The sequence below is a fragment of the Liolophura sinensis genome, chromosome 9 (assembly GCF_032854445.1).
Source record: "Liolophura sinensis isolate JHLJ2023 chromosome 9, CUHK_Ljap_v2, whole genome shotgun sequence".
NCBI lineage: Eukaryota > Metazoa > Mollusca > Polyplacophora > Chitonida > Chitonidae > Liolophura > Liolophura sinensis.
In genome coordinates this window covers 24,735,947-24,750,729 of record NC_088303.1, presented here as the reverse complement: position 1 = coordinate 24,750,729, position 14,783 = coordinate 24,735,947, and the positions used below count along the sequence as shown (strand labels likewise).

Genomic DNA, 14,783 nt, shown 5'->3' with positions numbered 1-14,783 from the left:
GCCAGTTTGGGCTTCCTGTTTAACCTTGAACGATTCCCGTATTTAAGAACTTATTAACGAAACAGGGATAGAGCCTGGTTAGTAAGAAGTCTCTTTCGCTAGATACTTGACAAATCCCCAAACAAACAACAGTGACCGTGTGAGTGACCACTGGATTCGGATATTGTGAACCACAAACGACCAACATCTCGCCACGATATGGCTGAAATATTGCCGATGTGGCGTTAAGCCATGATCATTCATTCATTCTTAGTGCAATGAGCCAGCGAGAGGGCGGCCTACGCCTGTAGTAACCTTGTTACAAATATTAAACTCTATTCACACAAATACATTAGTGTAGCAGAAAACACATTTGACTACATAATGGGCGCAAAATAGGTAATCACTACCAATATCGTTATAATTCTTACTCTACATGATTTTATTACACTACGAGCGCATATGTGTAACTCCGGTTTGAACATGTACAGGTCTCTTGTATTCTTTCAATTCAACGCTCTTGGCTTGAGACGTTCGGGAGACGCTCGAATTAGGTTTACACATAAAACAACACAAACGCCATAATTTTTTTCCACAACCTCCTGTTCATTCTCATTCACAAACTGTATAATCAAGTTATCTGTTCCACAGAATCATAATCACTGACAGCATCACTTGTTTACATACGGTAACTCCCAACATAACCCTTTCCGACACAAAACAAAATGTTAAAATCTCTAAAATTTGTTTATTTTAGTAAGATCACATTGCCCATCGGATACACACATACATACATAACGCTGCTGAAATCTTTCGATACAGTAACACATCAGCTAACTAGGTCAGCAGCTGACAAACTTTACTCATTTTTTGTCTTCTTTTTCACAGTCTTTTCATCCAGTTTGTCCATGCTTCAACGAACACATATCGTCAATGTGACTAATTGATATCACTGATATACGACAATACACTTATCGGATGTGATCAATTATATCAAACGATCAACTAATGTCCCTAATATTAACAGATCAATTGAGAGCACGATTATATTATTCTGACCAGGTATATCAGTTTTAGATCACAACTCAGGCAAATGTACCACCCAATCAACCGCAATAAATCAGTCGTGATTATTCACGTGAGTGTACAAACCACACTATACATACACCGAAGGAGAGCCAGCTCAAAAATTCTTCATCAATGTAATACATTGTTTGTACATACTGTCTAACATTCACTTAAAAGAGCTAAGTTTACTGTGGTGCAGTGGTATGGAATCTAAGACTAAATCAGTGGCTGCAAACTTTGACCATACTCAATCTTGCAGAGTGATCGAAACATTTTGAAAAAAAGTAAAAAGACAACCCATCTATTACTTACCATAAAGACATTAACACACACCAGCAATTGATTATTTGCCCTGCTTAAGTAGTTGAGGAACTCTCTAAGTTGACGTTTTTACAATTTAAGCATACATATGACAAGCTGTTCTTCATGAAACAATGCACCAAATCACACAGTAAGGGATCATTACTTAGTAATAAGGTTACTCATTTTAAACCCCACAAACTTTGTAACCGCCTAATTACCCAGCATATCAAATATTTATGTATCTTTATTTTCAACTGAATGTACTAAAACTTTCAACATCAGAGAACATGAAACGTTCAAATCTTACTTTGGTCTTTCACTGTAAATACAGCATCCTTTTACAAGTATCAATTTCTTAAAAACATGCGTAGAAATTTCAACAATCATACACAGTGTTCATTCCACTAAGCATATAATTTTTAATTTTTATCTCAAAAATATTCATGCGAACTTTCATGTTTGGAAATAGCACTATTTGTCACAAAATGTAATTTATGCAAATGACATGTTTGACCGCAAAAGTTTATTGGTTATTTGTGATGAGAAATCTTTCATCAAGTTGATCAACATAACTGGCTTCACTACCTTATTACGTTTTGGTATGGTAACTGGGAAGTGAGAATACTGATATAAAATTGTTCCTTTTAGTTTTACTTCTTTAAGATAAAAATAAAAAGCTACATAAAAACTAACAACTTACCTTAGGCTAGGTAATTAAGGTACAGAACACTTGCAAAGTCGAACAGGGAATTTCCTGTCAATCATGTATGTATGCACTAAGTAAAAAAGCTCTAACATTAGAAAGTGAAATTTTTTCTTACTGCTATAGCTTACATACAGGAAAAAATCTCTCACTTAAATATGCAACAAATGCCTCCAGGCATGAAATAGGAGTGGGGAGGCATAAACAGGAGTGGTGAGGCAATTGTCTGATAGGTAACTTCCTAGCTACACAAACAATAGGCAATAATTAATGAGAATAGAGGAAATGCTAACAATGCCTCATGTTAATGTGAGCACTACCTGGCATCATTAACTACACCTAAATAATTTGCATGCCAATACCTCAACAGAGAGATATTTTTTTCTCAAGTGGGAGACTGCTCTCAATGGTATCACATCCACAAGAAACATGGGGTATAACTTTCTAAGAAATGCATTAAAATCTCCCCGTGGCCTTAACATATTTGATGAACTCTTAGCCTTAACATATTTGATGAACTCTTAGCCTTAACATATTTGGTCAGGATACTATCGGGTGACATCAGTCATGAGAAAAGTCATGAAATTTTTTTCAACAAATTTAAGGAGAGTAAGCCTGGATAATACCTAGTTTAAGTCTGGGATGTACATGTATGTTAACAGATTTCTATACAGCAATCACAGCATTCTGAAGGAGACAGCACTCTATATACTGGTACAGACAACAACCCTGTACAATGCTGGATTACTTGGTCACAGCATGGATAGCCTGGGCCAGATAGTCTACATTGGAAGAGCTAATACCAGCCATGGATATCCTGCCATCTTTAGTCAGGTACACGGAAAACTCCTTCGTTAATTTCTCCACCTGAGAAGGACAATCAGACAGAAACATGCTGAGGTGGCTGGTTAACAAATGTATCATAAACAAACAATATGCATCCTGCAAGAAAACCAGAAGTAAAAATAAATCCCCTATCCTACCCACCCACACTAGATCAGTGGTGAACTTAAATGTGATGTTTTTCATAACTTTCGTGTGTGACAAGATACCTTCATAACAACACTTTTGGATTTTGTCACTGTAATGCAGCCTTTTCATATGTTAAAAGTCCTATTTCAAAAGTTGATTCTGCTTTTATTTTGAGGTTTTGTGTCTCATCACCTTTTTGCTCTTTGTAATTTTCGTAGGCACTTGTGAATGACGAAGCAAGTAGAGGTTTGCCATCAACATGAACAGGGAGGACAAGTTAAACGTGTCCAAAAAACAATTCAGGAGTGAACAAATTATTCAAAATTAAGACCGTTGTGTTATCCATGAATGTCAGTCATTTCTGCACATTTTAAAAGGAAATATTTGCTGACGAAAAATGAGTATGTAGCCTTCTGGCTCAACTGACAATCGTGGACCAATCAAGGAAGCACAATGGTATTCATCTTGTATTTGCTCTATGCTGGTATCATTTTACTGCATTTTCATAAACAATATAACCCGGGTTTGCAGAAAAGAGAAATAAGCCAAATGTAAAGTCACCTCTTTGTACAATTGAGAAAGAAAAAAAGAAAGAATTATGTTTTCAGCATTTTACGACGGGGGTCATTTTGTTTTCCCCTATAAATCTGCGTAATTTTCTTTCAATGAATCCATGGTAGGCCCACAACTTCTTAGTGCCTTTCCAAAACACATAGAATATCGAAAGCCTTTATTTGAGCCCCATTCTAAGTCATCAGCCTATAGATCAAGCTTTCAACAGGGCACACTTTTGTTTTAAATGGGCTGAAAAAACTATAAAATGTAAATTACATTTCTGAAGACAACACCTTGGTGTAATGGAATACAGTGCCATTTAGTACGTGTTTGATTCTGTCATGTTAAGAGCTTTAGACTCTAATCAGATACATGTGACAGCAAGCAATTCATACCATGCTCTGCAGGTGACTTCCGGTATGTTGGGTCCAAGCGCAATATGCATTTCAGCACGTCTACATATGCCACCAAATCAGCTCATATTCATATTGTTTTTACATTCCTTGTATTACTATGTGTAGATACGGGTGTTTTCAGTTAGTTTGTCACAATTGTCCAGGCTAGCTAGAAAGCCCAGAAAGGTACATTACATAGTTCTCACTGCAAGCTGTTTTGATTGATTGATTTATTTATTGAAACTGAGTAGAGCCCAGGGGAAACCGCTTTTGTTCTTGTTGTACCTTCATTGCTTCATTGACATCTGTGCTCAGGTGATTACACCCTCAGAAAAGCAGCCAGACATACGCCACTGAGCCAGTAATACCATACAAGCTCTTCCACACTTTTCTCCCTTAATGCCTGCCCAGATTGGTTACTTACCTGGTCGGGTTTTAATCCCGTGAAGCAGAACATGCCTATCTGATCGGTGATGTGCTGCCAGTTGTGGCTGGAACCTGCCTTCTGCAGCCCTGACTTAAGTTTCTCTCTCATACTGATGATGCGGTCTGCCATTCCCTTCACCTCCACCAGCCTGGGCAAAACAACCAGCTTGAATGTCAATATCCGAGATTAAACAATGACTATGTTCCACTGCAGGTCATTTCAAACAAAGAAATCAAGATTTCAGAAAAAGCTAATGAAGAAATTCATATTCCCACATATTCTATCCTTCTCTAGTTATCATATTTTATGCAAAAGTTACACTTGACCAAGGCTGTGATACCTTGAGGATGAGGTATTATGTGTACCTCTACAACAGAAGCTCTGGGAAGTTGAGTATGGTAGGAACAAGCCTCACCCCATGGATGGGGTGTTGGAGTACTCACCACTGTGATCGGACCTCTGGGAAGTTGAGTATGGTAGAGACCAGTCTCACCCCATGAATGGGGAGAGTTGGAGTACTCACCACTGTGATCGGACCTCTGGGAAGTTGAGTATGGTAGAGACCAGTCTCACCCCATGAATGGGGAGAGTTGGAGTACTCACCACTGTGATTGGACCTCTGGGAAGTTGAGTATGGTAGGAACAAGCCTCACCCCATGAATGGGGAGAGTTGGAGTACTCACCACTGTGATTGGACCTCTGGGAAGTTGAGTATGGTAGAGACCAGTCTCACCCCATGAATGGGGAGAGTTGGAGTACTCATCACTGTGATTGGACCTCTGGGAAGTTGAGTATGGTAGAAACAAGCCTCGCCCGATGGACAGGGAGAGTTGGAGTACTCACCACTGTGATCGAACCTCTGGGAAGTTGAGTATGGTAGAAACTAGCCTCGCCCCATGGGTGGGGTGTTGGAGTACTCACCACTGTGTTCGGACCACTGGGAAGTTGAGTATGGTAGAAACAAGCCTCGCCCCATGGATGGGGAGAGTTGGAGTACTCACCACTGTGATCGGAGCTCTGGTGTGTTGAGTATGGTAGGAACAAGCCTCGCCCCATGGATGGGGAGAGTTGGAGTACTTACCACTGTGATCGGAGCTCTGGTGTGTTGAGTATGGTAGAAACAAGCCTCGCCCCATGGATGGGGAGAGTTGGAGTACTCACCACTGTGATCGGAGCTCTGGTGTGTTGAGTATGGTAGGAACAAGCCTCGCCCCATGGATGGGGTGTTGGAGTACTTACCACTGTGATCGGAGCTCTGGTGTGTTGAGTATGGTAGGAACAAGCCTCGCCCCATGGATGGGGTGTTGGAGTACTCACCACTGTGATCGGAGCTCTGGTGTGTTGAGTATGGTAGGAACAAGCCTCGCCCCATGGATGGGGAGAGTTGGAGTACTTACCACTGTGATCGGAGCTCTGGTGTGTTGAGTATGGTAGAAACAAGCCTCGCCCCATGGATGGGGAGAGTTGGAGTACTCACCACTGTGATCGGAGCTCTGGTGTGTTGAGTATGGTGGAAAGAAGCCCCGCCCCATGGATGGGGTGTTGGAGTACTCACCACTGTGATCGGACCTCTGGGAAGTTGAGTATGGTAGAGACCAGTCTCACCCCATGAATGGGGAGAGTTGGAGTACTCACCACTGTGATCGGACCTCTGGGAAGTTGAGTATGGTAGAGACCAGTCTCACCCCATGAATGGGGAGAGTTGGAGTACTCACCACTGTGATCGGACCTCTGGGAAGTTGAGTATGGTAGAGACCAGTCTCACCCCATGAATGGGGAGAGTTGGAGTACTCACCACTGTGATCGGACCTCTGGGAAGTTGAGTATGGTAGAGACCAGTCTCACCCCATGAATGGGGAGAGTTGGAGTACTCACCACTGTGATCGGACCTCTGGGAAGTTGAGTATGGTAGGAACAAGCCTCACCCCATGAATGGGGAGAGTTGGAGTACTCACCACTGTGATTGGACCTCTGGGAAGTTGAGTATGGTAGAGACCAGTCTCACCCCATGAATGGGGAGAGTTGGAGTACTCACCACTGTGATTGGACCTCTGGGAAGTTGAGTATGGTAGAGACCAGTCTCACCCCATGGATGGGGAGAGTTGGAGTACTCACCACTGTGTTCGGACCACTGGGAAGTTGAGTATGGTAGAAACAAGCCTCGCCCCATGGATGGGGAGAGTTGGAGTACTCACCACTGTGATTGGACCTCTGGGAAGTTGAGTATGGTAGGAACAAGCCTCGCCCCATGGATGGGGAGAGTTGGAGTACTCACCACTGTGATTGGACCTCTGGGAAGTTGAGTATGGTAGAAACAAGCCTCGCCCAATGGACAGGGAGAGTTGGAGTACTCACCACTGTGATCGGACCTCTGGGAAGTTGAGTATGGTAGAGACCAGTCTCACCTCATGAATGGGGAGAGTTATAGTACTCACCACTGTGATCTGAGCTCTGGTGTGTTGAGTATGGTAGAGACCAGTCTCGCCCCATGGATGGGGGGGTTGGAGTACATGGGTCGGATAAGGATCTTCACCTGGGACATGACACGCTGCGCCTCCTCCGGGGATGAGCACACAATGGTGAATGCTCCTGCCCTCTCACCTGTGGACAGGTAATGTACAAGGATAAGTGAAAATAGTTTAGCAACAAGACAAAACTTATGTAGTCTTTTAAGTCACATATCACACCACTGCTCTCACACAAACACGTTTGATTATGTCATATGAAACAGTGTAAAACACCATTCAGATAAATAAATAAGATATTTCATGTCAATTATTTGGAAGCTCATAAATTTCGACTAATTAATTATCAAGTTTTGGGGTAAACCATCACAGTATAGGGTACTATCTTTCAGATGTAGAGCATATGCTAATCATGCTAAATTAATCCAGATATAATACTTCATGACATTATCTTCCATACCATAAAGACCCATATTCTTGGCATAGGACTGTGCCAATGCCACCTGATGACCATCTTCGATAAAATAGCGGAGTGCAAAGGCATCCTTGCTGATGTCTCCGCTGGCAAATCCTTGATAAGCCATGTCGAAAAATGGGAAGAGTTTCCTCTGTTTGACAATACTGCTAATTTCCTTCCACTGCTCTGGCTACAATTATAAACACAGAGAATCCCAATCAAAATTTCAAGGCTTCTCAAAGGATGAATTACTATTTGTATGTTTACTTTGTAAAATATATGCTTTTCTCACCATCAAGGACTTTTCCAGATGACTTTAAAACAAGTAATAATTTTAACTAGCATTAATTGACCTCTAAACCTATGTGAACCATGGATAAAATATAAACTAAATCGTTAGTTTCAATGATCTTATCATATGGTCTTTCACACAAACAATAACGTTTTATGAAGTCCTGATTTTTGTATTATCAATCAGAGTTATCTCACCTTGGGATCCACACCTGTTGGATTGTGAGCACAGGCATGGAGCAATATAATGGAACCTTCCGGAATTTTCTGTCAAATTAATCAGAAAAAAAAAAATTGTTGCAATATTGCTGAAGTGGTTTCGCAGCCCATTGGTTTCAGACTTTAACATCCATCATATGCTCATTATCATTTTAATTATGTTAAATGGCCGGCTTTATTTTTCACCAAAACAAAATTCAACCATCTCACCAGGTAAATTTAATGTCTATTTCATGAACATCTTTATAAATGAGTAATCCTACGCAATTCAGTAAAATAGGAAACATTTTGAGTTACGACTGGTTGCTTTATTTATTTACTTATTTGATTAGAGTTTTACGCCGAACTCATGAATAATTCACTTAAACGATGGCGATGAGCATTATGGTGGGAGGAAACCGGTGACTATCTGCCGGTTTCTGCGGACCCTCCCATGTACAACCAGAGTTATGATTGAAAGTACTGTTCATAAATTTAAAGAATTTAAGTAACAGGAGACTTGATTAATTCAAATTGATGTTCTATGTAACATGCTCACTGATATGTCATCCAGAGCTCCCTTGAAATCAAAACCACAGGTCTTTGGATCATAGTATTTGTAGGCCTTCACCTCAAGTCCAGCATGTCTACAAGAATAACATAGAAAGATGGCTCTGTTTATTTCTGTGATGTTATATACAACAGGACCATATGGCGCTGAATTTACCTCACTAAAGGGATGTCAGGTAAACAATAATACACGTAACACAGAATGCAGGCATGATTATTTTTATTGGACAGTCAGATAATGTTAGTGTTTTATTTTATTTATTTAGTTTTTAAAAAATTGTGGCTAAGTAATAATACATTTTGTATTACAAATTGGTTATTAAACGTCTATTATTGCACAGTTAGACACACTGACCTATAACATACATGTCATAGAGAAAAGAAAGAAAGAATATCAATAGAAGTAATACATAAATGACTACACAGCAAAATTCGAATACCATAAACACTATTTTTATGAGAGTGAAGAGGCGAACTCACCATTCGCTTCTGTGTTAGAAATTATTTCCACCTGACACTTGAACAATATTCACTGGGAAAATCCTCTGTGAAACTAACTGCTTCAGAATGCTGTCATGACTCCTATGATTAATAACTGGAAAAAACCATTATCAGGAAAACAGATTCTCATGAGTGCTAGAAAAGACTTACTTGAATATAGGAGTATGGTTTCCCCAGGAGGGAGTAGGCAAATAAATATCCTGCTTTTTAGGATACCATTTATTCTGTAAATACAAAACAACACATCATCACTCTATACTGGTATCCAGAGTTGGAGCTTGAAGATTTCAACATTTTTATGTTGCTGTTTTATTTATAAACTGATTAGTATTTATATCCACATGTCAAAGCCAAATCAAAACTGAATCTTACTATGCTACAGGCAATGATGGCACTCTATATCTGTCTCCCAAATTATTTATTATTCTTTATGTAATGTCCATCTGTTTTTGTGGGTGGGTATGAAGTCTTACCTCTTGACACACAGTCCAAACCGGGCACCTTGCTATTATATATAAACAAATAAATAAGAAAGTTTCAGTTCAAATTCTACACCCACTTGGTCACATACTTGACACCGTAAATACTTACCAGAAACGCACCGCCTATCCTAAGAGATCCTGTGCCTGATATACCTTGTACTGTTGTGTTCTGAAAAACAGATACATTTACGATATGAACTTGTACCAGTAGTATTCATTTGTTTCATTGGATTTTAGGTCGTTTTCAACATTATTTCAGTCACATCAACACCAGGACAGCCTATACTTGGCATCTTCCACTTATTTTTGTCTCACTTTCAACATTATTTCATTCACATTAAACCAATACCAGGCCCTCATTTAAAACATCACATACAGATAAGCCTTTGCAGGTGACTATCTTGAGCTTACCAGTCCCTTGGTGACCACGGAACTATCTTCCCCAAAGGCCAGCTGTGCTGAAGCCTTACAGAAGTCCGGCAGACCTCCAATGCCAGCATACTCCTTGTCCAGTCCTTGGTCTAGGAGCTTCTGCTCTGCCTAAAAAATACACAACATTAGTCTTAAGTAACACCATCATCTTCAACACTGTTAATTTCTAACGTATTTCTAAACTTCTCTATGCTTACAGTTTTTTTACCCAACCTAATATGTTTTTCTTTTCTTGGCCAAAGCAAATATTAGTTAGCCTACAATTCAGCCATCCGTAAGATGACTATAAAGACATCCTCAAAAACTTATTGGTTGGGCATAACCCAACCAAATAAAAAATAAATTATAAAAAAAACCTTCCTAATCTGTAGGGAATTCTTCTATTTTTCTTTTTTTTTTTTGCTTATGAAAAAGATGGGGATTTTTAAGAAATTCATAATCAGAGAGAGAAATGAAAATTCTATCAAAATCTCTTAAAACCTCTAGAATGAAACCCTCTTTTGAAGAGACAGTCAAAGAAACATATTTTCAATGCTGGACCTAACTACAGATTCTTAGTCTGTATTTTTCTCATAAGCTTAAGAGTGGTAAAGCTTTTTACATTTACGCAAAAACCACTACCCCCCATGTTATAGGCCACTATGATATCCTTCAGGTCGTAACAATTTCAAATCTACATCACTTCTTGTGAATCAATGTGTTTTGTTAGTGTTGTATATATCCTTACCTATTTTTTATCCTTTGTTCTCTTAGTTAACAAAATGAGGTTTGATGTCTAAATTTCACCATGCAGCTGACTAGGCCATATCGCTGAAGGTGTTGAAATATGAATTTTGACTCAGCTTTGTGTCAGTTTTTTTACTGTTTTCCTCCCACCACAATGCTAATAAGTGAGTACGGCATAAAACACAAATCATATGAATAAATAAATAAATAGCATTGTTTTCCTATCTTTCCTATGATAAAATGGAACACAAGATTCAAAAGAGCACTAATTTTCTATCTAACGCGTCCTAGTAGACAAGCCTCAAGTGGACTGGTAGCTAGCTGTGAACCCTACGTCTCTGAAGGAACCTAACTTATATACCATATCTTACATTTCACATTATGTTTGTAGGCCTACTTTTATCAGTTAGAAAGTGGGTGTAAATGTACAAGTGTCACAGTGGTTATCTCATACACACATGCAGTGATGAGAAAAACCAGGTCATGGTGACACTTGTTTGGCACCAAGGTAATAGAACTTCCAAGTACTACAGGCATTACAGGTACATGCGGGATTGTAGGACTTGTTCCACAACAATCAGTGAGCTGTTTACCAAACAGCCTAATTCCAAAGCAAAGGAATGTCAGTGTGCTGTGTTTTTAATACTCACATTTTAAAATGGTGAGGCAATTCTTAACATAGATTTGATAGCAAAGCTACAAAAGAGCTCACCTGAAAGGGACACTTGAATGCAAATCTTTGGCTCAATACATCAAAGTACTGAAATCTTGAAATTTGTCATTTATGCTAATTAATATGCACACAGTGCATTAATGATGGAACATCCGCCTCGTGTCATTGTGCTTGATATATACGTAAAAATTCAGGTCAATACATGCTGTAGTTTTACAATACCTGTATCGTCCCTAACTTATGTCTTTACATTGATTGAAATCAATACATTAAGTCATAAATTATTTGCTGTATTTCATATGAACATCTACTCAGCGCATGAATGAATGAAGAAAAATTCCCTGTTAATTTAATAAAATCTTGAACAACAAAACTTACAATAAATCCATCATACACATTTAAAACTTTATAAAACCACTTAAAAATAGTTACCCTGATATTCATAGTCAAGAGTTTGGCCCACTTTTTCAGAAACCATTGTTAACTTTCATCAATTCTACCTAAGCCTACTAAATTGATATCTTCAATTAGTCAGTTAACCTTTGCCATTTGTGTTAACAGAAAATCTGAGATCCCTCTTTATAGAGGACAGGGCCATTGCCATTGCAGGGATTGATACACACTGATTTTATGAACCGCTATTCAGTTCGGTTCTGCTTTTATGAAGACTCTTATTATGAATTATACCTCATCCAAAACACACATTATATCTCATCCAGAAGACACATTATTCCTCATCCAGAAGACACATTATTCCTCATCCACCTCAATATCCACATGTGGTTTATTTTTCCCTTAAATTTCATTCACTCTATTTTCATTTATTTGATTGCTTTTTAATGCCATGCTTAAGACTTTTTAATGTATACAATGGCGGTTTCTTACATCTATATTGGTGAAGTTACTGGCAAACTTTCCCATTTGTGTGTGATGTACATATGGCTTTTAACAAAACCACTTAACAGCTACAAGGCCACAACAACAATGAGAGTGGAAGAGTCTAAAAACTCCCAATCTAAGGCAGATGAAGGCTGAGAAGATTAACGCAAAGAAGTATGGTTAAAGTCTGGCCTGGCTAGTGACAGAACACACATTTGCTTTATTAAGATCAACGTTCTCATTAGAAAGCTATCAATACACGGACAGAGGCCAATGCCTCGTGCTAAACACTTACTTTAATGTGTCCTACTTACAATTTTGACTGTTGGTAGAACATAGGGTTTGCCATTGTCATCTCTATATGCTCCCACCCCCAGGTTCATCTTCTGTGGGTTAGAGTCTGCCTTGAAAGCCTCTGTGACCCCAAGGATAGCATCTGGGGGACCCATCTCCACCCCAGACCACCAGGAGCTGTGGAATACAAAGGGAATCCTTCAACTTGACAATCACACATGTATAAACCAGACAGCCTTTTATTCTTCATATTACGCAGGGCCATCCTTGACCATTAAACCCTATCACTACTATGGTGTTGAGGTTGTCGGACTACTGTTACAATCACTTAAACAGTAGGTGGATACTACAACTATGTTTTCATGTAACCATAGACATGACTTGTTTCTAAAGGATCTTCAAGTTTCAGGATATGCTATACACCAACTTATGACAGATCCTGTTGTTGGAACATAGACCAAAAGGTATTAAATGATTAATTAAATTTACTCAATCTGCACTAGTTGGAGTAAAAAATGAGTTGGGCCACGGTTGTACGGTTGCTGATTTTTCTCACAAGACGAAGCCACAGCTGTATAAATCCAGTGTGAGCTTCACTTGGTCATCAGATAGAATCCTGACCATTAGGACAAGAATGGAGGACACCACAGCTGTTTTAGAATTAACAGTTCTGAGGATTTATTGTGAAAAACATGCATCTGTTTGAACTTTCGACTGGGAAACACAAATATCATCAAAAACATAATTACTCATGGTATAATAAATAATTTGAGAGTTGTGAAGTTCATGTTTTTGTGTTTAGTTAGTTTCAATTTGTAGAAAATATGATGTACGTTGAGTTCAGTGAAGGATCTGCTCCCACAATTAATGAAGGTCTGGGAATTGATCAAGGACCAACACTGGGGACAAACGCTCCCTGCAGTATAATGTATTAAGTATTTATTTATTTGACTGGCGTTTCACGCTGTACTCAAGAATAATTCACTTATACCATGGCGGCCAAAATTATAGTTGGAGGAAACCGGGCAGAGCCCGGGGAAACCCACCACCATCCCTAGGTTGCTGGAAGACAGTCCCACTCATGGCCGGAGAGGAAGCCAGCATGAGCTGGACTTCAACTCACAGCGACACCTGGGTCACTGTGCCGTGCTGGCCATGGAGGTCCCTAAGGTATAGGAACTACCCGTAAAGTTTTTATGATACTCAATGCGATTAATGTCAGAATTTTAAAACCGCACACTCAGAAAAGTCGGGCCCACCCGGCATAAAGAATAACCTTATAATAATAACATTTGCTTGTAACAAATCGAACGACGAAACGATATGGATTATACGTGTCTGCAAAATTAAAGGCAATGGAGAGGTATTTGATGGATAAATTTTGTGCCAAACAACTCTATGAAATTTTTTAAATGGCCTACTTAATACTCTTTACATGTAGTTGTGCCACAACAACATGCTCGCACCACAAAACCAGGCCTTGCTGCTGATAGTACTATGGGGTTTGTCTAAACGCTTTCATGCGTCATTCAGTTTGGGGACATCCCCTGCTATGTCAAAGCACCTTAAATTCATTGTTAATTCAGTCACACTATTGTCACTGAAGACTGATTTCTTACTGCATGTAGCACTGGTCGCTACATGTGCACACTGCGAGGTGTGGGATGCGCTTGGTTATCATTACGATCGTGGCAACACCAACTTTCGAGACACCGTTGCAATAGCTCAAAGACTGCAACAGTTTGAATGGCTGTTGTGACCACTAACCTGTTGTTCCTCGTGGACGCCGAGCATGTTGCTGCCACAGCATTTTTTGCCAAATTTCTGGAAACGTTGACAGAAGAGAAGGACTTGCGGAGCGCCATTGTCAAGGTCATCTAACACGCTGAAAAAGAAGAACTCCAATAAAGGGGGACCACTCTTAATGACAAATTTATCAGGCAGTGTGTATCTTATTTCATTATCTCTATCCGCGGGTAATCCTTCTATTTTAGCCAGACTTAATGCGAAACTTAGAGTGACTGAACAATGAAGAACTTAATTAGGCCTCTGTGAAACTATAAAATACTACTGTCTTGGAGAAAGTACAGCTAATGGGATTGCTGCCATGGCAAACTTACCTAACAGCAAAAGGCCATCCTGGAGAAATTCCATCTTTGGAAAGTTGCCCTGACAAACTTGTTTTAAGAATAGGTGCTCCTAGGGAAATTGTAGGGAAAATAACCATGGCAAGAATTTGTGTACTTATGAGGAAAAGGTCCTCCTAGAGATTTCCATCTAGGTGAAATGGCCATGGCAAACTTATCTACCAGGACAAGGTACTCCAATGGACATTCCATCCTGGGGAAATGATCAGGACTACTTATCTAACTGGAAAAGGTCCTCTACAGAAATTCCATCTTGGGGAAAGTCG

The 14,783-nt window shown here is 39.5% G+C and overlaps 1 protein-coding gene across 1 annotated transcript; it reads right to left on the bottom strand.

The window, feature by feature from the left end:
* Positions 1-547: 547 nt before the first annotated feature.
* LOC135474667 (aspartate aminotransferase, mitochondrial-like) lies at positions 548-14,243 on the bottom strand. Its single transcript, XM_064754204.1, has 11 exons — positions 14,138-14,243; positions 12,391-12,547; positions 9,778-9,906; positions 9,476-9,535; positions 9,035-9,108; positions 8,373-8,460; positions 7,814-7,882; positions 7,328-7,514; positions 6,838-7,003; positions 4,400-4,550; positions 548-2,920 (listed from the first exon to the last, which is right to left on the bottom strand). The coding sequence occupies exons 1-11, from the start codon at positions 14,233-14,235 to the stop codon at positions 2,798-2,800; spliced, it is 1,302 nt and encodes a 433-aa protein (XP_064610274.1). The 5' UTR covers positions 14,236-14,243; the 3' UTR covers positions 548-2,797.
* Between the last annotated feature and the right edge of the window lie 540 nt (positions 14,244-14,783).